At 50.1% G+C, this 22,110-nt stretch overlaps 2 protein-coding genes across 3 annotated transcripts in view; one reads left to right on the forward strand and one right to left on the reverse strand.

The window, feature by feature from the left end:
- The window catches only part of ABL2 (ABL proto-oncogene 2, non-receptor tyrosine kinase), a 45,467-nt gene extending 30,978 nt beyond the window's left edge, over positions 1–14,489 (forward strand). For both annotated transcript variants that reach the window (XM_085068607.1, XM_085068609.1), the window contains exons 3-11: positions 321–616; positions 1,117–1,389; positions 2,126–2,210; positions 3,857–4,034; positions 4,622–4,806; positions 5,089–5,241; positions 6,092–6,181; positions 7,406–7,579; positions 8,124–14,489. In XM_085068607.1, coding sequence (XP_084924733.1) covers positions 321–616; positions 1,117–1,389; positions 2,126–2,210; positions 3,857–4,034; positions 4,622–4,806; positions 5,089–5,241; positions 6,092–6,181; positions 7,406–7,579; positions 8,124–9,820 — 3,131 coding nt within the window. In that variant the 3' untranslated portion in view covers positions 9,821–14,489. The remainder of the gene's footprint in view (positions 1–320; positions 617–1,116; positions 1,390–2,125; positions 2,211–3,856; positions 4,035–4,621; positions 4,807–5,088; positions 5,242–6,091; positions 6,182–7,405; positions 7,580–8,123) is intronic.
- Positions 14,490–15,708: 1,219 nt separating this feature from the next.
- On the reverse strand, positions 15,709–22,108 carry TOR3A (torsin family 3 member A). The gene is made up of 6 exons (XM_085068610.1): positions 21,194–22,108; positions 20,692–20,805; positions 19,810–20,075; positions 19,057–19,232; positions 17,207–17,331; positions 15,709–16,793 (listed from the first exon to the last, which is right to left on the reverse strand). Exons 1-6 carry the CDS (start codon positions 21,504–21,506, stop codon positions 16,543–16,545), a joined length of 1,245 nt encoding a protein of 414 aa, XP_084924736.1. The 5' UTR covers positions 21,507–22,108; the 3' UTR covers positions 15,709–16,542.
- Positions 22,109–22,110: the final 2 nt, after the last annotated feature.

The following is a 22,110-nucleotide window of genomic DNA, read 5'->3' on the forward strand; positions in this document are numbered from 1 at the left end:
GCTGCAGAACTGTTTTAAATCACATGCTATTTAAGGCTTCAAAGAGACAAACCTCATCCCTCCAAGAAAATAAAGTCTTCCTAGTCTAATAAGCTGGAGAACAAGAAGCTTTTTGAGTTCATTGTTTTGACTGCACTAAATTAATGAACAGTATCCTAGATATTCTGTCTGAAGCCTCGCTTTGTAAATACTTTATATGTAGCAGTTTAGTTATAAGATTATTTTATTGTTGAGCTACAAACCCAGGCTCAGCTGATGCTGAGTTTCTCCCTCAATGAGCTTGCAGTGTGCTTACTTTGCTCTTTCCTTTCTGGTGACAGGTGAGAAGTTGCGAGTCCTGGGTTACAACCAGAATGGTGAATGGAGTGAGGTACGTTCGAAGAATGGGCAGGGCTGGGTACCAAGCAACTACATCACTCCAGTGAACAGCCTGGAGAAGCACTCCTGGTACCACGGGCCAGTGTCCCGCAGTGCAGCAGAGTATCTGCTGAGCAGCCTCATCAATGGCAGCTTCCTGGTTCGGGAAAGCGAGAGCAGCCCAGGGCAGTTGTCCATCTCGCTCAGGTACGAAGGACGTGTTTACCACTACAGGATCAACACCACCTCTGATGGGAAGGTAAGGATGCCAAAGGTTTAGTGGTAATTTCCCAAACAGCACTTTGGAAGAAGTGCAGACATTTCTTGTCTGGGATGAAGGTAGCTGGGTAGCAAGGCAGCTGTGGTTGAAGGTGGTGATAGCCTTCCACTGGTCCCCTTAGAAGCAGCAGAAGTTTGGTAAGTCAGGATTTTTAACCTAGATCAAGTAGTGGTGTGTTTTGAGATGCAGAAAGAGGCCTTGTGCTGGGCTAAAAGTTCCAGCTTCTAGTTCTGTAAAACATAAGGCAGGAGACACCACAGCTCATAGATGATGGCTTATACATAGCTACCTTCTGCAGGTAGAAATCCTACAGATTAAGGGAACCTCATCCCAACAATATGAGGACAAGTATTCTAAAACCCTGGTTCTATGATTTAAAAAACCCCACATTAGAATGTTTGTACTGTACCTGTTTTCCAATGTTCCTGAAAACTTCCAGCTGCCTTCATTTGAGCAGATTCCCATTTCTTGCTTATCAGGTCTATGTGACAGCAGAAAGCCGTTTCAGCACCCTGGCTGAGCTCGTGCACCATCACTCGACGGTGGCAGATGGCCTGGTGACAACTCTGCATTACCCAGCACCCAAGTGCAATAAGCCCACTGTGTATGGAGTGTCCCCCATCCATGACAAGTGGGAGATGGAGCGCACCGACATCACCATGAAGCACAAGCTCGGGGGAGGGCAGTACGGGGAGGTCTATGTGGGAGTCTGGAAGAAATACAATCTCACAGTCGCTGTGAAAACCTTAAAGGTGAGTTTTCAGATTTCAGGCACTGTTCATCTGGTCACCATTTACGATGCGAGTAAGGAAATTGTAATGTTCTCAACCACACCTAATGACACGAACATCAGAAAATTGAGTGTGTTGATCTGCATAAAATCTATGCTTGTGAGTAACTTTGCAGATCAAAGTGACCCTATCAAACTTATACAAATGCATGTGGCTTGGAAACAAATTGGGATTTTGGTCCAGCAGGAGCTGCATGTCCACATCAGACAAGTAGAAACGGTTACAAAGCTTCCCTTCTTCCAGACGAGCTGTGGAGGCTTTTAAGAAATCAAAATTGTTGAAAATACTTTTAGAACCACTTCTCCACTCCTGGAAAAATTCAGCTTCTCCATTTCTCTTTCTTTTCAAAGCCTTCTGTTTGTTTCAGCATTAACAACTGCAATTCTAAGTGCCCCCTGAGTAACTTAATTTTTATAGCTATGCAGGGGAACTAAGTCAGTGATCCTGAGAGTCTTCCTCTCACCAGCCACAATAGCTACCAAATGAGCAAGCCTGGCACTGCCAGGGTACTGCAGCTCAGTCCCTTCAGGACAACCAGGCAGCTGTTCAGGGCTGTTACACTTTGCTTTGGTAAAAGCCAAAACAGCAGAATGGAGACAAAGATGCCATCATACATTTTCAGCCTGGATGTGTGGTGTTAACCAGACCTTGGTCATGAAGATAAATGTTCCTTTTTTTTGCCTCTCTGTCTATCTAGGAAGACACCATGGAGGTGGAAGAGTTCTTGAAAGAAGCTGCTGTGATGAAGGAGATCAAGCACCCAAATCTAGTGCAGTTGTTAGGTCAGTGAAATACTGACTTTTCTTTCTGTTCTTTCCACTCTTTCTGTTCTTACTTAGTCTTCATTTTTGCAGAAACTTGTCTGGTTTAAATGCAGTGGCAGCTTTTCTGTATTTATATAACTTTATGAATCAGGTCAGGTTATGGGGTGATGTTTCTGACAGCTTTATGTAATACTGGAGCTAAGAGACACTAATTTTAAATAAAACATCAAATAAAGCCACTTACATTAGTAGACAACTTTGCTGTTGAGGCACGACTGTTACATAAAAGTTTACAATATCATCCTCCTGCTGGTTTGTGTCCTTGGCCTTAGACGTGCTCCAGGGTTCAGTTATCAGGCTCAGATTCCTTCTCTGCTCTGTTAAATCAGATTTACAAAATCATTTCCCAGGACTTATTTTTCTGAGAGAACGGAAAAAAACGTAAGAAAATTCAAAGTGAACAGAAAAAATGCTGTTGGAAGCACAACAAATACCATTCTCCATACTTCTCAAATCAGAGACATTTACAGAAAAGGCTGCATTGAAGAGAAAAAATTAGTCCATAATGAAGCAGAAGATACCAGACTGCTGCTGCTGTGTATCACCAAATAAGTGCATGAGATCAAACAGTTCAGTACTGGAAGAAATCCACAGGCTTTACAGCTTGGCTCTGCCCTGTTGTCTCACTGGCAGATGCATGATATGATGATCATTATTAGTTTGCATAGCTGTTAAATCTACACGCACAAAGATTCTTAAGGAGACACCCTAAACCTTTACTAGTGTTTAATTACCTCTGGATTTCTGGCGCTTTCAGGAGCAGAGCTGTCAAGCCAAGTCTAAGATGAAAGGAGAAATGTGAAGAATGTGAAGGCTTTTACTAATGGCAACTGTTCTGTACCCATTTAAAAAAGTGGGCACAGATGAAGTGTTTGCCCAGCCCTGTCTGGTTCCAGAGCAGAGACATAGAGATTTGTCATCAGAGAGCCGCATTTCTGCTCTTTCTGATGCACAGCACAGTTGTGCTTTACTCCCGTATGTGTGTAATGGTATGAATAAGCCCTCAGCAGTGCTGCAGGGTGGATCCCAGAGCTGTGACAAGAGTATCCTGTTGCCCTCCTCCTCTGCCTTTACGTGCTTTGTACGGTGACTGTAGCAAGTAGTCATCCCAGGAATGTGTGAGAATGCTGCTCTAGGAGCAGGTCCCACCATGCTGATTCCTTAGCCAGCACATGGCACTGCTTCACGTTACTCTGTAGTGACATTTCAGTCTGGAAATCTTGTCAGCTAACAGGTATCTGCTTCCAGTTGGCCACTCTTCAGCTTCATGAAGGTGGAGAGGGGAAGAATAGCAAATTGTGTGTTCAAAATTTTCCTTTTTCATTCTGTAACCTGCTAAAGAACAGACTTACTGCTCCATGTATATTATATAGGAATAGTGGTGCTTTCATAAACTTGTTCCTCTCTATCCATAAAGTGGATGGACAGAAAAATAGACAGAACTCTGAGTTGGGCTGCATTGACCTGGGTCTTGTACATGGAAGTCTTCACTTTTCAGAGAAATACTCACCAGTACAAAATGCTATAAATGGCTGTTAAATCAGGAACACTGGTGAGAAAGGGCAGCTTTATTCACATGCTGCCTGCTCCTTCCTCCCTGGCAGGTGTGTGCACCCTGGAGCCCCCCTTTTACATCGTGACAGAATACATGCCCTACGGGAACCTGCTCGACTACCTGCGGGAGTGCAACCGCGAGGAAGTCAGTGCTGTTGTGCTGCTCTACATGGCCACCCAGATCTCCTCTGCCATGGAGTACCTGGAGAAAAAGAACTTCATCCACAGGTGGGTGAAGTCATGTTGAGCCAGTGCAGTTTTGAATTGCAATGATAAATGCAGGAATTCCAGCTTTTGGGGAGGTTTTTTCTAGTTAGGATTCACACTGGCTTATCCATTGGCTGTGTTGGCTTCAATACTGTCTTGCAATACCTTCTTCCCAGGATTTGCGTAGCAATCTTGTGCCTGACTGCCTGACAACAGCTGGTGTTGTCCTGTACCCCCTGTGTGCAAGACAGTGTCCACCCAAAGTCCTGTTTAAATCCAGATAAAGCCATGCCATAAACATGTTACCAGTGTGTGAGGAGCTGCTGCTGATCTGAGGCTATCCTCAGGAGACATAAACTTGGCACTGTAACAGCCATCATTACTGAAAATTTTATAGAATTTAAAGAATTAATCCTGATTCTGATTTACCTCATTGCCCTTAAGAATAAATCCACTCAGTTTCTGACACTGTTTTCAGGACAAAGCTCACCTTGCCTTTACCTGCTGTATACAGAAAGCGCTTCCTGATTCAGGGGAGTGGGGCCCCAAAACTACATTTTTAAAAGCCCTGCTTTTGCTGCAGTAGTGTCCTTTTCTCCTTTGTACAGGGACCTGGCAGCACGGAATTGCTTAGTTGGAGAAAATCACGTGGTGAAGGTGGCTGACTTTGGCTTAAGTCGACTCATGACTGGTGATACCTACACAGCCCACGCTGGGGCTAAGTTCCCAATCAAATGGACAGCTCCCGAGAGCCTGGCCTACAACACCTTTTCAATCAAATCAGATGTGTGGGGTAAGAAAATTCACCTTCAGTGTCCTTTTCTTGTTCATTTTGGTTTTTTCTGCCAGCCCAGACAATAACTTGCTTTCTGGCCTGGGCAGAAACCTGTGTGAAACATGCCAGGCCACAACTTGATGAATCAATAGCATTTTTAGCATGTGAGGTCTTCACCTAGACTGGCCTGAAATATCTGCTAGAAAACAATGCTTCCTGAAGCTGCAGTAAAGGCCACAGAGTAATGAACAGCACAAGGGCAGACTTATGACCAGGAATTTTGTTTTCTTCCTTTTGCAGCCTTTGGGGTGCTGTTATGGGAAATTGCTACCTATGGGATGTCACCATACCCAGGCATTGACCTCTCTCAGGTGTATGATCTGCTGGAAAAGGGCTATCGGATGGAGCAACCAGAGGGCTGCCCTCCCAAGGTGTATGAACTGATGAGAGCATGTGAGTATCTTCTTCCAGTTTTGGGGACAAAGCCTGGGAGGGTGGGAGTACTCTGTAGTTAACAGCCTGTTAATCAGCAATACCTGAGCCCCTGCACATTAGAGAAAGTCAGGGTTGACTTCAGTTATGAAACAAAGAAGCTGGGGAATGATGAAGAATGTTACTGCTTAAAAAACCTTCAGGAAGCTGACAAAAGCCCAGAAGCTGGGAATTCATGAGATACTAATGCAAAATGAGCCAATCACTTTCCAGACCCTATGGTGATACCAGCAGACAGTGCTTCCAGAAGGCATTCCTCTAGTGCAGTTTTCTAACTACAGAAATTACACTTTCAATTATGAAAAGTGTACACTTTCCTTCTGTAACTTTCCAGGCTCTCTCTAGGATCAAGGCACTCTCCTCATCTTTCCCCCACAGGGTGCACACATCCTTCTTTTGGAAGGGTCTGCCTGAATTTCAGTATTAAGAGCATGTGAGCAGGATGGTGCCTGGAGCTTTACACACTCAGTTACCTGTGATTGGGCTAGATGTGTTTGGTCCAAGCAGCTAGGGTAGCAAATATGGAATTGTCCTTTGCCCAGAAAATTCAGAAAGGGGGATAGGTAGATCAGGAAAACCTGTAGAGTTGACAGAGAGCTGGGATTTTTAAAATTGGTTCCTTCTTCTCAAGATTTGTTTGCTAGGATACAGTAGGGTGACTGACTGCTGCCATGAATCAATACCTGTGAATGATTCTAAAGCTTGTTTAACAGTAGGTCAGAGTCTGACTACTTTCTGTCTCCTTGGACAGAAGAAAAATTAATCTCCCCATTTTAGGCACCGAGACTTACTCTGCTTTCTGACATTGCAGGCTGGAAATGGAACCCACCAGACCGACCTTCCTTTGCTGAGACCCACCAGGCTTTTGAAACCATGTTCCACGACTCAAGCATCTCAGAGGGTGAGAGCTGCTGTTGTTTTATTCCTGAAACAGCACTGGAGGTGATCCCCAGAGTGCTGTGTCTCATGGATGGGCCCCCTTAAGGCTCATCTGCTGGAAGTGGGGTTGAGATGGAGCTCCATCCCTTACTTATTATTTTAGCCATAACTGGGGTAAATACATTCTCTTACTTGCTGCACAAATACTGAATAAACTTCAGACACATTCTAGTGCAGGAGACAGTGTCATTTCATTTGTGCACTAAGATGCCAAAGAGCTCATTTAAAGAATATTGTCTCCTCTATCAGAGGAAATCTCTTGTTTTCCAGGCTGAGGAGTGAGGAATAGTGAGTGATGGAGAGAGAGAAAGGTGTATGCATATCACAGTCCCTTGCTGACTGCAGCAATTAGGTCATGAAATACTATTCTACCAGCCTCCACTTTTAAAAAAGTGTGCTTTAATCTCTGGATTTTCTGCTTAGCTACTTCTAGGAGCAAATCTGTGCAGCTCAAGTCTCAAATATAATCTACCAGGAGGTAAATACTGGTGAGGAATGTGATACTATTCAGCAGACAAACAGAAATGTCAGAGCATTCTGCTCAATTTTTAAATTAAATATGCAGCTGATCCATCAACTTCCCTACTACAGAGAAAACAGACCAGATGGAATTTTACTAGAGGATCTATAATAGGCACATCCAGTGGCCACACAAATGCCAAGCTGGGTGTGGCCAGGAGGTTGTAGGTTTTTTTTCCTGTGTTCATTTACTTGTTCCTTTTGTTGACCTATTGTTGACATGCAGTCTTCATTTCTAATAGGGAGGTGCAGTGCTTTGTGTCAAGCAAAGCAGCTTAGATCCTGATCCAGAGAGGACACAACTTTGGGGAGCATCAATATGAGGCACCTTGATTAAAAACAGAGGCAAATGCATCCAGTGCTGCCTTTAGCTCTTGAGCAGCCCTGAACCCAGCAGAGTTAGATTAGTAATAGACCCCCTGTACAGATCCTACCACTGCTTTTTCTTTGGCTGAATTTATAAAGATGTAAATGAGATTGAAATCATTATGAAAAACATCTGACCCTGAATACCTCTAGACTTGAACAAAGACTAAATCCATAAATTATGTATTTCTCAGTCATGGATCTCTTCCTGCCAGTCTGGATTTGCAGTCAAGGCCCAGGTTTTTTTTGTTCCTCTTCCTTTGCTGGAGTCTGTTTGACTATTCCCTTTTTTTCCTTGCAGAGGTAGCAGAGGAGCTCGGAAGAACAGCCTCCTCCTCATCTATAGTCCCTTACTTGCCACGCTTACCCATGCTTCCCTCCAAGACGAGAACACTGAAGAAACAGGCAGAGAACAAGGAGAACATTGAAGGAACACAGGAGACTGTGGAGCATTCAGCATCCAGCTCAGCACCAGGTATGCCACGTGTTCAGCATGTAAATTTCCAGAGAAACAAAAAACAACATGCTCTGGGAAGGTGCTTTGTGCTGCTCTGTCATGAGTGTTGCTGGTCCAACTATTTACTAGCAAATAGAAAACACTGCAGCTTTTTCAATGTTCTTTTAGTAAATCTCATTGTATTTTTTCTTTCAAATTCAGTTTTGCTGCTCTTTTTTGAATGTCAGCTTCAAAACTAAAGTTAACAATGCAACAGAAGATTTTCTCTTATACTTAGGGTATTTGGGAAGGAGCAAAAAATACTGGAAGGGAGTAAGAAACTGAAAGAAAAGAGTAATTCTTTTTAAACTCTCTCCAAAGTGGCCTCCTCAGTATAGACAACAGACAAGTCACATACAGAAATGGAAAAAAAAAAGAAAAAATAAAATGCAAGTGCTCACTTCTTCTCTCACTCTATCTCTGCCGCACCTGGGCAGGTAAATACACCTGGCCCATAAAGCCCAGTGCAGGACAGGGAGATGGAAGTAGATTGTGCAGATTGACACCTGTTTCTTCTGCCCAGGTTTCATCAGAAGCACACAGCCAACAGGCGGGTCCCCCGCACTGCCCCGCAAGCAGAGGGACAAGTCCCCCAGCAGCCTCCTGGAGGACGCCAAAGAGACCACGTTCACCAGGGACAGGAAAGGGGGCTTCTTCAGCTCCTTTATGAAGAAGAGGAATGCTCCCACACCTCCCAAGCGCAGCAGTTCCTTCCGGGAGATGGAGAACCAGCCCCACAAGAAATACGAGCTGACGGGTAACTTTTCCTCTGTTGCTTCCTTGCAGCACGTGGATGGGTTCTCCTTTGCTCCCGCCCAGCAGGACACTGGCCTGGCACCCCCCAAGTGCTACGGAGGGGGCTTTGTGCAGAGGACCTTCTACAGCGAGGATGGCACTGGGCCCAGCAGCGGTGGGGGCGTGAGCACTGGTGGAGGGTGGTCGGGCATCACTGGCTTCTTTACGCCACGCTTGATTAAAAAGACCCTGGGTTTACGAGCAGGAAAATCCACTGGCAACGAAGAAGCTTCAAAGCCTTTTCCAAGGTCAAACTCTACATCTTCCATGTCCTCAGGGCTTCCAGAGCAGGATAGGATGGCAATGACCCTTCCCAGAAATTCCCAGAGGTCAAAAATTCAGCTGGAACGGACTGTGTCCACCTCCTCTCAGCCCGATGAGAGCACGGGGAGGGCCAACGACCTGGTTCCCAAAAGGTTTGAAGAAGGCCCTGCTTTGACCAGAGAGAGACCAAAAGCAAAACTCTTGCCGAGGGGTGCCACAGCACTCCCTTTCCGAACTCCCTTAGCATCGGAAGAAAAGGAGGGTCCAGGGCTAGTGGCAGCTCCTAAGGGCAAAGAAAAAAACAGTGGCCCACGACAAGGGGCCCTTGAAGATGGCGAGAGGCCGGGGTGGTCATCTCCAGTAAAGGCTGCAGCAATACTTCCAACCACTCATAACCACAAAGTGCCAGTCCTAATCTCACCCACTCTAAAACACACTCCAGCAGATGTGCAGCTCATTGGCACAGACTCTCAGGGTAATAAATTTAAGCTCTTATCTGAGCATCAGGTCACTTCTTCCAGCGACAGGGACCGGCCCAGACGGGTAAAACCAAAGTGTGCTCCACCTCCACCACCAGTGATGCGGCTCCTCCAACAGCCAGCTGCCTGCTCGGATGCAGCAGAAGAGCTGAGCAGTGTGGCGGGAGCACAGCATGGACTGGAATCAAGTGAAGGGAGTAAGAAGGCAGCAGCAGCAGCAGCACCTGTTGGTGGAAAATCTGGGAGGCCCGTGATGCCTCCGCCTCAAGTGCCTCTGTCATCGTCTTCCACCTCCCCAGTGAAAATGGCCAATGGCACGGCTGGTGCCAAGGTAGCACTGAGAAAGACCAAACAGGCAGCTGAGAAAATCTCCGCAGACAAGATCAGCAAGGAGGCGCTGCTGGAGTGCGCTGATCTCCTCTCGAGTGCCATCGCCGAGCCCACGCCCAACAGCCAGCTGGTGGACACGGGGCACCAGCTGCTGGATTACTGCTCAGGCTACGTGGACTGCATCCCCCACACGCGCAACAAATTTGCCTTCCGGGAAGCCGTGAGCAAACTGGAACTCAGCCTGCAGGAGCTGCAGGTGTCCTCGACAGCTGCTGGCGTCCCTGGGGCAAACCCCGTCCTTAATAACTTATTGTCATGTGTCCAAGAAATCAGCGATGTGGTGCAAAGGTAGCTACTGTCAATCTGGGTAAGAGAAACACACACGGGGAGGGGGGGACTGTTTTTCTGTACTGATGCTTTCAAAAGGAAAGACTGATACTTGAGTATGTGAAGTACCTCAGATCACTGAGTTCTCCTCACGTTTACAGGTTCATCTCAAAAAATTGGGGATGGAGAGGGTAGCTTAAAGCTGTAAGGGGCAGAACATCAAGGATCTGTCCCTACCTAGTCAGGCTGATCTGCTTGGTATGTCAAGGGAAGGAAGTTCCCTCTCCTCCCTCAGAGAGGCAAGAGAACCGAAGGCAGGTTCTCCCTCCAGGCAGGACAGTGGTGACAGCTGGAGTCCTGGGGTGGCTGCAGCTGCTCAGCTGTACAGATCCTGCCCTGGCTGCACTCACATGTGCTTTGCTGCCCTGACAAGGCCAAGGAAACGCACTGGGGCTCTGCTGGTACCAACAACAGAGCAGTCAAAGATGGAGGGGCTCTAGAGGGGAGTCGTGTGCAGGAAAGGTCTAATGCACTGACAGTAATCAGAGCTGCTGGAGGTGGATGCACTGGTCTGGATGGCTTAACTTCCATAGCGCTGTTGCTGCTGTAATGAGAACTGCAAAATTAGTTAATATATGAAACTATCCCTTTTCCCTCCTGTCCACCTCATCCACCATGTTCTCATCATCATTGTATCGGAAGCGTCAGGGATGCTGGGCAGACTTACCACTGGAATATCCCCTTCCCCACCACACAGCCTTCACTCAGCTAATACCTATTTCTAGTGGTCTAGCACAGGTGCTGCTTGATGGTCATTTTTGAGTAGTTTGGGGCTCTTGCACAACTTGCCAGTGTTGTTGTTGGGGTGGGTGGGTTATTTCTTTTTTAAGCTCTAGATTGTTTTTAACTTGTTACCACGTTGACTCCCCAGTTTTGTTTAATTACCGTGAGGACCGATGGTAGGTATGGCAGAGCCTTTGCCCCCCCCAGCTGTTCTCCACATTCCTTTAGCAGTCACAGCACTGCAGGGCCAGCTGGAGAGCCAAAAAGTACAGCCCAGCCTGCCCACCATGTGTCCTTACTGCTGCAGGATTCCTTGGACCTGTCCCTAACCCTTCACACCGCCAGATTCCTGGGATTTGTTCTAGTGCTTACCTAGCACGCTGGCTTCCAGCTTCCTTGCATCCCAAGGTGACAAATAAAGGCTAGACCAGAATCCTACGTTGTGGTGTAGGGAACATGCACGTAACCTGTGCACTCCTCTGCCTGAGGTGTGACAACTAAAGCTCTGGCTCTGCCTTGAAGGGCTCCCACTGGGTCTCTGATGCCTTCTAACAATCCCAGAATGAGAGCAGTAGAGTGGTAGACATTGTCATCCTTGGTCCTGGTGCTGTTTGTAGACTGTGGTGGCCTCAAAAAGCTGGTCTCCTGTGCCTACACACAACTCCCTGAGGTGTAAAGGTACTGGCAAGTAGGAAGACCTCAGCTGCTGGTTTGTGAAAGGAAGGAAACAGGCCTGAAATCTGGCTCCAAATACATTACCTGCATGCTGCTGCTCACTTCACACTGCTGGTCATAGAGGATCTTGCTTGCTTTGCACCATAAATCTTTTATTTTTGGCTAAAAGGCTTTTAAAACTTGTTTTTCAAGTGTGACTGTGCTGCTTTTAGTCTGAGCATTTAGAGTGGAGCTGTGGCACAGGTGTGACTTTAGAAAATGGACACTTCCATTTCTGTCTAGAAGCACATGTTGGTGCTTGGAAGCAGGCTGGGTGTCTCAGCAAGTGTGCCTGTTTTTTCCACAGAGCATAGGGCCTGGAAAAACCTTTAGAAATGGGCTGGTGTCTGAGAATCCTCATTTCATCACTGGTCTGAGTTAAGCAAAATTCTGTCAGGGTGTGTGGAGGCACGGCAGAGGAGCAGCATGTGAGGTACAGTGGACCAGTGAGCTTCTATTGCCCAGACAGGGACATGGTGGGGGGAAAAAAGAACCAGACAACCCCTTGTGCTGGCAAGTCCTGATCCCCTGCAGCCCTCAGAGCTCTTCTGCAGCCATGTAAGGCAGAGTACCAACCTCTTATCTTGCAGACTTTGCAGAGGGCTTTTGTGGTTTACCTTATCTCTTTCAGTCATCTTTATGGAAGGTGTGCATCCAAACCAACTGCCTTTGGAAAGGTGACCTGCGAGGGGAAGGTGGCTTGTGGCATTGCTTCACGTGGTTTGTCAAACAATCAGGATTTAGAAGGTGGGGGGCTCTGTTTTCTTCAGGGCAGAAGGGCAGCTGTTGCTTGCCCTGGCAGACAATCATGTGGTTCCATCATTGTGCTGCTGCTCAGCCTGGGACAAATGGGCTAGAACTGAAGGGATTCGCAGTGGAAAGGAATTTTATCCAGAACCTTTTAAAGCTTAGCCCAATTCTGATGAGTATTTTGAAAGAAGCTTTTTTTTTTTTTCTTTCCGAATGCCAGTCTTCCAGAAAAGCTCCAGCAAAAGTTGATAGAATAGCAATACGGAATTTTGAACTATTAGAATTCCCCTCTTCCAGCCCCTTCTGAAGAAAGCAGCTGTGTCCCAATGAACACTGACCATCCCCACTTCCTTTCAGCTGCCCCCTGGATTCTCCTTGCCCCTGCAGCAGAGATGGGCAGTGGGACAGGGCAGCATCCAACTGCTTTTCCAGAGTTGCAGAATGGCTGAGGTTGGAGAGACCTTTAGAGGTCATCTGTTCCAAACACTCTACCCAAGCAGAGCCACCTAGAGCCAGCTGTGAGGACCTCAGCCAGGCAGCTTTTAGGCATCTTCAAGCATAGAGACTGTACAGCCTCTGTGCCCAACACTGGAGCCCCTTAACTTCTGACCTCTCCTGTGGTGGAAAAACACAGGCCAGTGAAATTTGGGGATTCACCTGTTGTCACTCTCATGGAAAGTGTTTGCTCTTACCTGTCATCTAAAATCAGGTAGGCAGATTGTAGCAGAGGTAGTGCTGACTTCACAGGTTTTTCCCCCATAAACAGAAGGCTGCAGAATTGCTGGGGCTTCTGCTGCCCTACAGTTTTATCCCCAAACTGCAACACCCCCCTGCCCTCTGGCAGGATAGCAAAAGGATGCTGTGTAAGAAAGCTGGTTCTGCTGTAACTCACCATCCAGTTGTTCTTCCTTCCACAGCTACTCCTGAAACTGTTAGCATTCCCTCTCCCTTTAGCTGGGTCTGGCTTTCTCTTCAGCCTTAAGGTCTCCACTGTGGCCAATTCTCTGCTTTCCTCCTGGCACCAGATGTGCAAAGGAACATGCAGGTGCTGATGCCCTGTTACTTGTCCCAGTGAAGGGCACTTCATGCTCCATGGTTTGGGGCAGGGAACAAGGCATAAATCCTGTTTTTTCTTCTCCTCAGCTCGGTCAGGCAGCTGTGGGGGTACAGCTGGAGCTGGGCTCTCTCACTTGCTCTGGTATGGGCCAGATTTGTCTTTGCTACGGGGATGGCACCCACGGGCCTGGTAACGCCAAGCACAAAGCATTGTGCTCACCAAGTGAGCTCAGTGGGGCACTTTCTTTCCTACCACTGTGGGAGTTAGCTGACTCACGGGTGCAATTCCCTCTTCTTCCTGCACTGTACACCCTTCTTAACCCCCAGGTGGTGCACTCGATTTAGTCATGTTCTTCATTAGTGCGGACAGATGAAGCTAAGAGTCTGGATCTTGGGACTGCACCAAATTTAGCTACTGGGAAAGAGGAATTGAAGGGAGCAGCATTGCTGATGCAGAATGCAGCAGGGAGGGAGGGAGGGCTGTCCTTGCCTTCCTGAGGACGTTTCTCCTGGGTGCCACTGGCCTCGTGTGTATGAGACAAACACAAGTGTTGACATCTGCCAGGGTGTTTTTGCAGGAGTTGTGGGGCACAGGGAACCAAACCCCTCAGTGGGACAGAGCAGCCCCTCCCCACCAGGCAGAGATCGTTATGCTGTGCAGCCACAGAGCAATCCCAACCACTTACCTGAGGCAGGCTTTTCTTCTGGGGCATCCACACCTGTGACAGGCACTAATGACCCCAGAAGACAGTGGGTGCAAAGCCATCAGGCTGCTGCCATCTCATGTAACCCACTAAGCTCAGCCCTGCTGCTCATCAGGAGCTGGCAGGGAAAGGTAGTGATTGCAGCACATGTGGAATCCTCCCAGGGCACTGCCCAGTAGAGGTGTGTGCAGGGGTTGTGCTGCAGATCCCTGGCATGTAGAACAAACCCCTGAGCCCAATCCCTGGTGGCAGGTAACAAGAGGTTCTGGGACACTCTGGGACACTGTGTTTCTCACAGCTCCACGCTAAGCAATGTCTGTACCAAAGGAGGTCGTTCTTCCCCATGTGTCTGTTGTGCACGGGAGGCGGAGCCCGCTCGGCTCACATGGCACTGTTTGTATTGGTAGTGAACTCATTGAGGGCAGAAATGGATTGAAATGAAACACGTTAATCACCAATCACTCTTAGCAGTGTTGTCAACTGTTTTTGTTTTTTAATTGTTATTGTAATATATTTTGGTTGTTTTTCTAATTTAATTCTCTCACTATCGTCTGACTGTGAACTGCGAACAGTGTTAAACTTGATGTAAATAAGGCCCTTGAAAGGGCCTCTTTGCCTGTCGTTCCACAAAGTTTTGCCAATTTGCATTTTGTTTTAAATAAAGGTTGCAATATTTTATTGGCAAAAGCCACTTGAGTAGATGCTGCTTTTTTTTCCCCTTAATGAATATTTGAAGCTATTCAGTCCTAATCAGAAGCTCATTCATTTGGGTAGAAAAAATTGTTATAAACCTGTTTTAAAAGGAGAAATAATTTAATCCCACTATGTTGCAAAAAAAAAAGCACTATCTTTATTTACGTAGTATCTTTATGTAGAACCAAACTGTTGGCTCGGTGTGGTCAGAGAGCAGCTCTTGCTGCCTGGGTGTAATCAAAGCTCACCCAAGTATGACACATGCACTTGTGACCCAGCAGAGCACAGGTCTTGCCTCGCCCTGGTCAGTAATGCCACCACCTCTCTCACCAGCCACAGCCAGAGCTGCTCCACTTGCCCATCTCAACCCAGCCCTGCACTGAGACACCAGCACCATCTTCCTGCCACCCTAGCCTGTGTCAGCCTAACCAAGACAAACTGAAGACTTTTGTATTTAGAAAAAATCCCAGGTTACCCTGGCTTACACACAACCTTCTAGACAACCAACCTTCAACGAACAGCTTGCTAAGCTTTCTGTGCAGGTGAGCAAACACAACCCGAGTTGAGTCCTGTGGGGCAGCAGCTCCAGCTGCCATCCCCGGCCCGGGTCCATTGCCCCTGAAGCTTCTCAGGTTTCTGACACCTGAGATTAACCATAAACCAAGTCTCAGAAATGCCTGATCACACATGCTGGCACAGCTCGAAGGTCCACTTCACACAACAGCTGAGTTAAGCCAACTGCATTGGCTGAGCAGCAGGAAAGCAGCCAGGCTCATCCTCTGCCTTGGACTATGACGCCTCGTTAGATAACGGAGCCAGTGACCCCAGAGGCAAGCAGGGACTCAAAGTCTGCAGGGCTAGGACATGTCTGGTCAATCTTTCCTAGAGGTCGTGCTGCTCATCACTGGCACTGCTAAATGGGTCAAAGCTGAAAATAGATCAAAGGTCTCCCTGTGGGGGTGGCTGAGAAGTCAAGCCCCGTCCTTGGCATGTGCTGTTTCACTCCTCACCAGTACAGCCCCGTTGGAAGTGAGTTTTGACCCAGAGGTCACAAAGTGATTCCTGTAACACTGTTGAAATTTTTTGGAGCTGCTGTAACACACTTATCATCTGGCAAGTACCCAGACAGCAAACAGCCCCTTGTAATAATAATAATAATAATGCTGGTACCAGCCAAAAAACCACAGCGTGAAACATACTGAAGAGAAAAATGAAAAAAAAGAAGGAAAAAACCAAGCTTTTACTGCATTCATAAAAACTCACATTCACCTGCAGCATGATGCTTCAGCCACCATCCTCCTCACCTGCCCTTTGTCCTTCGCAGAAAAAGTCTCTCCTGTTTGGTTTTGCAGTGAAGGAGACATACTCTTCATCAACCCACTTAGAAAAATAATTGCAGCAAAAGTTCTCCTCACCCCGGCAGCTGCTTCCATACAACGGAAGACTCCAGTGAGAGATGGACACTCCGAAGTGAGAGCTATGGATTCGGCATCTCCAGAGGAGATTATTCAGTCAGTTTCTCCCTGTACAGACTACAATCCTGGCCCGTGTGTCCCTGAGCAGCAGGCACCTTAGAAAGGCATGAGAGCAACAGAGAGGGAAAACTCAACTCCAGCATAACAGTTCTGGGTGATCTTGTAAAGTGACAGAGAAAACGGGATAGGGATATGGCTTCTGCCACACTGCCTCAACAGGACCAGCCTGTCCAACGCCTCTCTTCACCACACAGCTATGAACCAAGGACTTGGACATTCCCAGTCCCCAGTCACATGTAACAGCATCTGTCAGCAGAACCACATCACCCCTTCAGGCTACTGCCAGCTAAAAGAAGGGACTTCAAACACCAGACAGACTCCAAACGCAGCCAAGCACAGGCTGTCCCCTCATGCACCTCCTTCCCTGCAACAGTTCTTGGAGTAATGAGGCATTAAGTCTCTGTCCCTGTGCAAGTGCCTGGCTGGGTCATCTGCTTGCCTGACCCTGTGCAAAGAGAGCAGCTCTCAGAGTGCAGAACCACCTTCAGCACATGTGTGGTCCCACCTGGTGTTCAAGGGAGGAAGTAATTGATGCGCTGGGGCACGGATTTGCAGCCCTGTGCAGAGAAAAGCTTCTCCTCTTTGGGGACAAACACCATCATCTGGGCCACCTTGTTGAGTGTCTCCTCGGTGTACGGCAGCCCACGGGCCAGGAAGGCATCCCGTGCGCAGAGCTTCACGTGGTGGTATTCCAGCGGCAGGAACGGCACCAGCACATCGATGAGGTTCTCTCTCAGGAGCTGGCTGTGGGCGTAACCATTCTCTGAGCAAAACACAAGACAAGACAAACTCAGAAGCTTCATCTGAGAGCATCATCTCTCTGCAAGGCCAGGCTTGGCTCCAAGGAGCCCATCCAGCCTTGTGCCAGAGCTGGTCAGCACTGAGCCTGAGCACAGAGCATCTCTATGGATCACACCTGGAGCCCCAGAGAAGTCTTGGTAGTGCCCTGTGGTGTTGGGCTGCCTCTCACCCCTGAACATTTTCAGGGCTGAAGGGGGCCAGAAGGACTCTTGGCTCTCTCCCCACGTGCCTCAGCTCATGGGGACCAAGGACAGGGCTCTCACTGTCAACAACCCTGGGCTGGGGTGGAAGTGAGGGCTCATTCTCCAGTGCATGACCCTGTGTGGCACAGGGCAGCTTTGCAGGCAGCCTGCCCACAGCAAGCCCAGCTCTTACCTGCAGCCTCCTGCAGTTCCAGCCGCAGCTGCTGCTCCAGGAACTCCATGGAGATCTCCTCCCGTGCCCGGCCGGCTCGCCAGAAGTCCAGGGCGACCTCATTGATGGTGTTGCCACCGAGATTGCTGTGGACACAGAGTGAAGTCACTCAAGATTGCCCCTGGAGCTGAACTGCTGAGAGCTGCAGCAGCTTCCCTGCAGACAGGCCCCAGCAGTTCTGTTGTGGATTTGCTGCCTAGGATCAGCACATGGAGAGCCATCCTTCTTCCCAAAGAGCCCCTCTCCACAGGCATTGACACAGCTATCTGCCATCCTGCCAGCTCAGACCCAGGAGTAGCAGAATCCTCCATCTCCCTCAATCCCCTGTCCTGGCACGGGAGCCAGCAACCTCGCAGGTGACGCTTGGCTCCACATCAAACGCTGAACAAGCCACCACAAAGTCCAAGTTAAAGGGCAGAACACATGGCAGGAGTCCCACTGGAAGTAAAGGTCCAGGGCAGGGATTCAAACGGCAGCCCAGGACTTGGCAAAGCATCCTCTGCCCACGGGACAAAGCTGCAGCACTAAGGACTCCTCTGGACACCCATGGGGGCAGCTCTGTGGTGGTGAATGTGAGATCCTGGCAGCTGTTGAGGGTCCTAGGACAGCCCTTCACTCTGGAAAGCAGGTCCAGCAAAGGTGTTCCCAAGTGCTGGTGAGGGGTTTGGCCCCAGGCCTGAATGCCCCACTGAACTCGAAACCAGCTGGATGAAGAGCTTGTGTGGGTGGGAGGCAGAGAGGCAGTGGGTTGCACCCAAACCTTCCTCTAATGTCAGAGGCTCTGGGACCCCAGATAGAAATGAGGCAAAATTAAAAAGCCACCACTGTTTCCAACCCCCCCATTCCTGCCTTGTTAGGGGGAAAACAGCCTGTACTGATCCTGCTCCCAACCCAAACTATGGGAGAAACAGCCTCTTTTGATAGAGGACAGGCAGCCATTCCCACCCCATCCCCAACTCCCACAATTGGGCAAAGCTGCAGGACCGTGCCAGTGTCCACAGGAGCCCTGGAGCAGAGCCACCCCTCCTAAAGCAGGTCAGTGTCACACTGCCACCAGGGATGATGAAACCCCTGGGATTACACACTGCTGCAGTTCAAGGCATCCTGCTCCCCTTTGCTTGGTAGCATGAGGTGGGGGGGACACAGTGTCCGTTCCGGACCTTCATGGCTTGCCCTGCAGGACATGAGGTCATCCCAGTGGAGCTGGCAGCACGTCCACCCTGTGCTGAGCATTTCTCTGGCTACTTTAGATAGGTGCTTGCCTCACATCTTGGTTTTGAGATGTCCCACTTCTCTCTCCAGCTGCATCCCACCTAGGGACAGTGCTGGGGTGCACATGAGCCCAACTCCTGTGAAAGGAACCAACTAAACCAGGCTGTGCTGATGCCAGGATCAACCTCACAGCACCTCAGTCTGCAGCCACAGCCAGGCAGTGGAAACTGCCCACCTCCCACCAGTGCACAGGAACTTCCCATCAAGACCTTCAGCCCCAGCTTTGCCCCCTGGAGTGTGACATCTCCTGCTCAGCTGGGCAGGGTGACACCACATTAACTGATTCTGCTTCCTTGCCTCAAAGTCTAGACACTGGCTCAGGTGTCCCAACTCAGCTGGACCTCAGCTACTCCCAAAAATGCCCTGCTCCATGGGGAAGTACCCAGCATCCACAGGTAAAACTGACCACAGAGGCAACCACCACGAGGGAACCAGGTATCCATGCCCTCCCCTGCAGCCTGAGCCCATCGTATCACACACCTCACAGGATAAATTCCATCACTTGGTTCCTCCCCATCCCTCAGGAGCCCAGAAATCACCTGAGGAAGATGAAGATGGATCTCTGGTGATCTGCCTGGCCCTCACTGTCGTGGTGAGCCAGGAAGGGCTTGATGGCATCCAGGAGGCTGGAATGCAGCTTCTCGGCCTCATCGAAGATGAACAAGGCCTGCATGCAGTGCTGCAGGGTCTCGCTGATCTGCCTCTGCAGCTGGGCCTGCAAAGCAGCAGGGGAGAGTTCAGGAGCCCCCAGGATGCCCTGGGATGACCCAGCCAAGCACCACAGCTGCTCTCTCTCCTCCCACCAGCAGGACAGGGCAGACAACAGGGAGAGCAAAGGCAGGAAAACCAGCGAGGTGAGAAAAAAATAGCTTAATAAGTGAAGGAAAGAAGAAAGAAAGAAATGAAGTGGTGCAAAGGCAGCCACAGGGCAGCCACCCTGCCACAAACAGACTGATGCCCAGCCAGTCTCTGAGCAATGGCTTCCTGCCCCCAAACCCCCTCCCCACAGCTTTTATTGCTGAGCATGACAGTAAATGACATGGAATAACCATTTGGTCATTTGGGCTCAGCTCTTTGGTGTGTCCCAAACTTCTTGTGCACCCTCAGCCTACTGACCTCAGGGGCAGAGTGGGAGAGGGGAGAAGCCTTGAGCCCTTTGCAAGCCCAGGAGTAACCAGTGAGATGCGATCCACAGTTTCACTCACAAACCACAGCCACAGCCCCACACGTGCTGCTAGGAAGGACACGAACCCCAGCAACCCATTGAACCACCCTGTGTTGTTGGCTCTCACCTTGTAGGAGTCCACGTAGTTGTGATGTGGGAAGTGGAGGAGGGACACAAACACCCTGACACAGTCACTCTTCAGCCCATCCCGGTACAGGTGACTGGCCACCATCCGAGCCACAAAGTTCTTCCCTGTGCCAGACCAGCCATGGAAGGACAGGACCAGAGCTTTCTGGGGCCGTGGGCTCTGCAGGAACCCCTGCACTGCCCGGACCACCACTTCCTTGGCCAAGTGCTGCCCGTGGAGCTGCCCACTGAGATCTGCCTCTAGCCCTGCAGAGAGAGAGCACGAGCTCAGCCTCAAACTGCCAGCACAGCTGCTGCAGGTGGGAATAAGAGGAGAAAATGTGGCAGGGCTGCCTACTCAAGAGAAGTGGCAGTAAAGCAACAGGCTGCCTGTGCCCTGTCTGCATCAGCCTCTGGCCCCAAAAAGACACAAGTCTTCCACTGACTCCTTTTTTCCTTTAGGAAGAGGCAGAGATGTTTGGCAGCTGCAGAGAGCGCTGATGCCCAAAGGCCCTCCCACGCTGCCAGCAGAGGGTTTGGATACCGGGATCTCAGGGACAGCAAAACACAGTGACTCATGGCTTACACACAGGTCTCAGTGTCCCCTCCTGACTTAGGGCAGAGTCCTCACCAGTCTGGATCCCACTGCATGTGCTTGGAACCTATGGGATGCATAGCTGTAGCAGATATGCTGTGCAGTAAGGAACAAACTCTCTTTGGTCTCAGAACTTCAAATGGGACACAGGACTCAGCTCAGCCTCTCACCCTCCCACAGCTCAGCACCCTGCTCAGAAAAGCCATTCACTTATATCACTTTCTAGAATACACTTGAACAGGAAAAAAAACCTCGAAGCAAGCACCACACATACAGCACAGCCCCTACCTGTGATGTTGTTGATTATCCTGCAGTCTCCCGTCTCGCAGCACTTGCCAAAGCTGCAGTACCAGGCAGAGAGGATCTCCAGGTAATCCTGGCCCACCAGAGGAAAGCCCCAGCCTGGAAGCGGCAGGAGTTTGAGCAGAGATGTTCCAGGAAAGTGGCTTTTTTGCATTTTGAGTAGCATCAGCTGAGCCCTGTTTCGGGCAGCCCTCTCCCGAGGTGCAGAGACTCAGCCATGCCCCTGCGGGCAGCCCGGGCTATGGGGAGGGATAATGAGCTCGGAATTGGCAGCAGCTGGTTCGAAATAGCTCCAAGAGCCCAAGAAGTACAAATGCATTCCCCTCATCCCGGGATATACCAAGAATGGAGGTGCCCGGGGCAGCGACCCTCGGGAAGGGAAGGACAGGACAGGACAGGACAGGGCCACGGGAGCCGGGGGCACAGCAGGGTGTCCGGACCTGCTGCTCCCTCCTGGGCATGGGAGAGAACAGAGCAAGGTGCTTACTTGGGATGGGAATGGACTCTCGTTCTTCTTCCCCCTTCTTCTCCTCCTCCTCGCAGCCCTCCTGCCACACCTTGCACGCCACGTACTGCCAATACTGCTTGGAGAGAGCACCCACAGCTCCCAAGTGCTTCTTCACGGCTTCGTACCTCGCCCTGCCCCAGGGTCCCCCCTCCGGGACGGGTCCCTGCTCCTCTGCCCAGGGCTCCCCGGGCGGTGGCGATGTCCCGGGGCTCCCCGAGCCCCCCAGGAGCAGCAGCAGCACCAGGATGCAGCAGCCGAGCCCCCGGCGGGCCGGCAGCCTGCCCTGGCCCATGGCGCGGTGAGGGTCCCGCAGCGGAGCACCCCGCTCGGCCCCGGCTGATCTCACTTCCTGGCGCTGCAAGGGGCGTTGCTGGGGAACAGCCGCGGGCGGGGCTGGCCGCGGGCAGACGTGGCTTCTCTGTCGCCGTCCGAGCCACGGGAACACGGCAAAACCCAACCCCGTGTCCGAGCGGAGGCCCCCGGCACCCTCCGGCCCCGCCCGGCCCGGGCAGCCCTGGCTGGGAGGGGAGGGAGCTGGAGAGATGCCCAGGGAGGCTCCCGGACATCACGGGCAGCTGCTCCCGCAGAGCTGCAGCACCAGCAGCAAGTGCCTGGGGAAGGTAAATAATCTGGTTTTTAAGTAGCCCGGCGGTTCGGCTGAGGTTCTGCAGCCACAAACGCATGAGAAAATGGCAGTTGTTCCTTAGTGTCCTTTCCGAGGGGACACAAAACCAGGAGGCAGAAACAAGGCAGCAGTGGGCGAATCAGCCCGGCAGCACAGGGAGCAGCACCCGCTGTCCAGGCTGTGTTTGCTGCCTGCTGGGCTCCGAGTTCAGTTCAGGAATTCCATTAGGGCTCTGGGACACACGGCTGTGCTGCTGGCAGTGGGAAGGGCT

Source organism: Lichenostomus cassidix, chromosome 8, assembly GCF_008360975.1.
Source record: "Lichenostomus cassidix isolate B80296 chromosome 8, HeHo_3.0, whole genome shotgun sequence".
In the NCBI taxonomy this organism is placed as follows: domain Eukaryota; kingdom Metazoa; phylum Chordata; class Aves; order Passeriformes; family Meliphagidae; genus Lichenostomus; species Lichenostomus cassidix.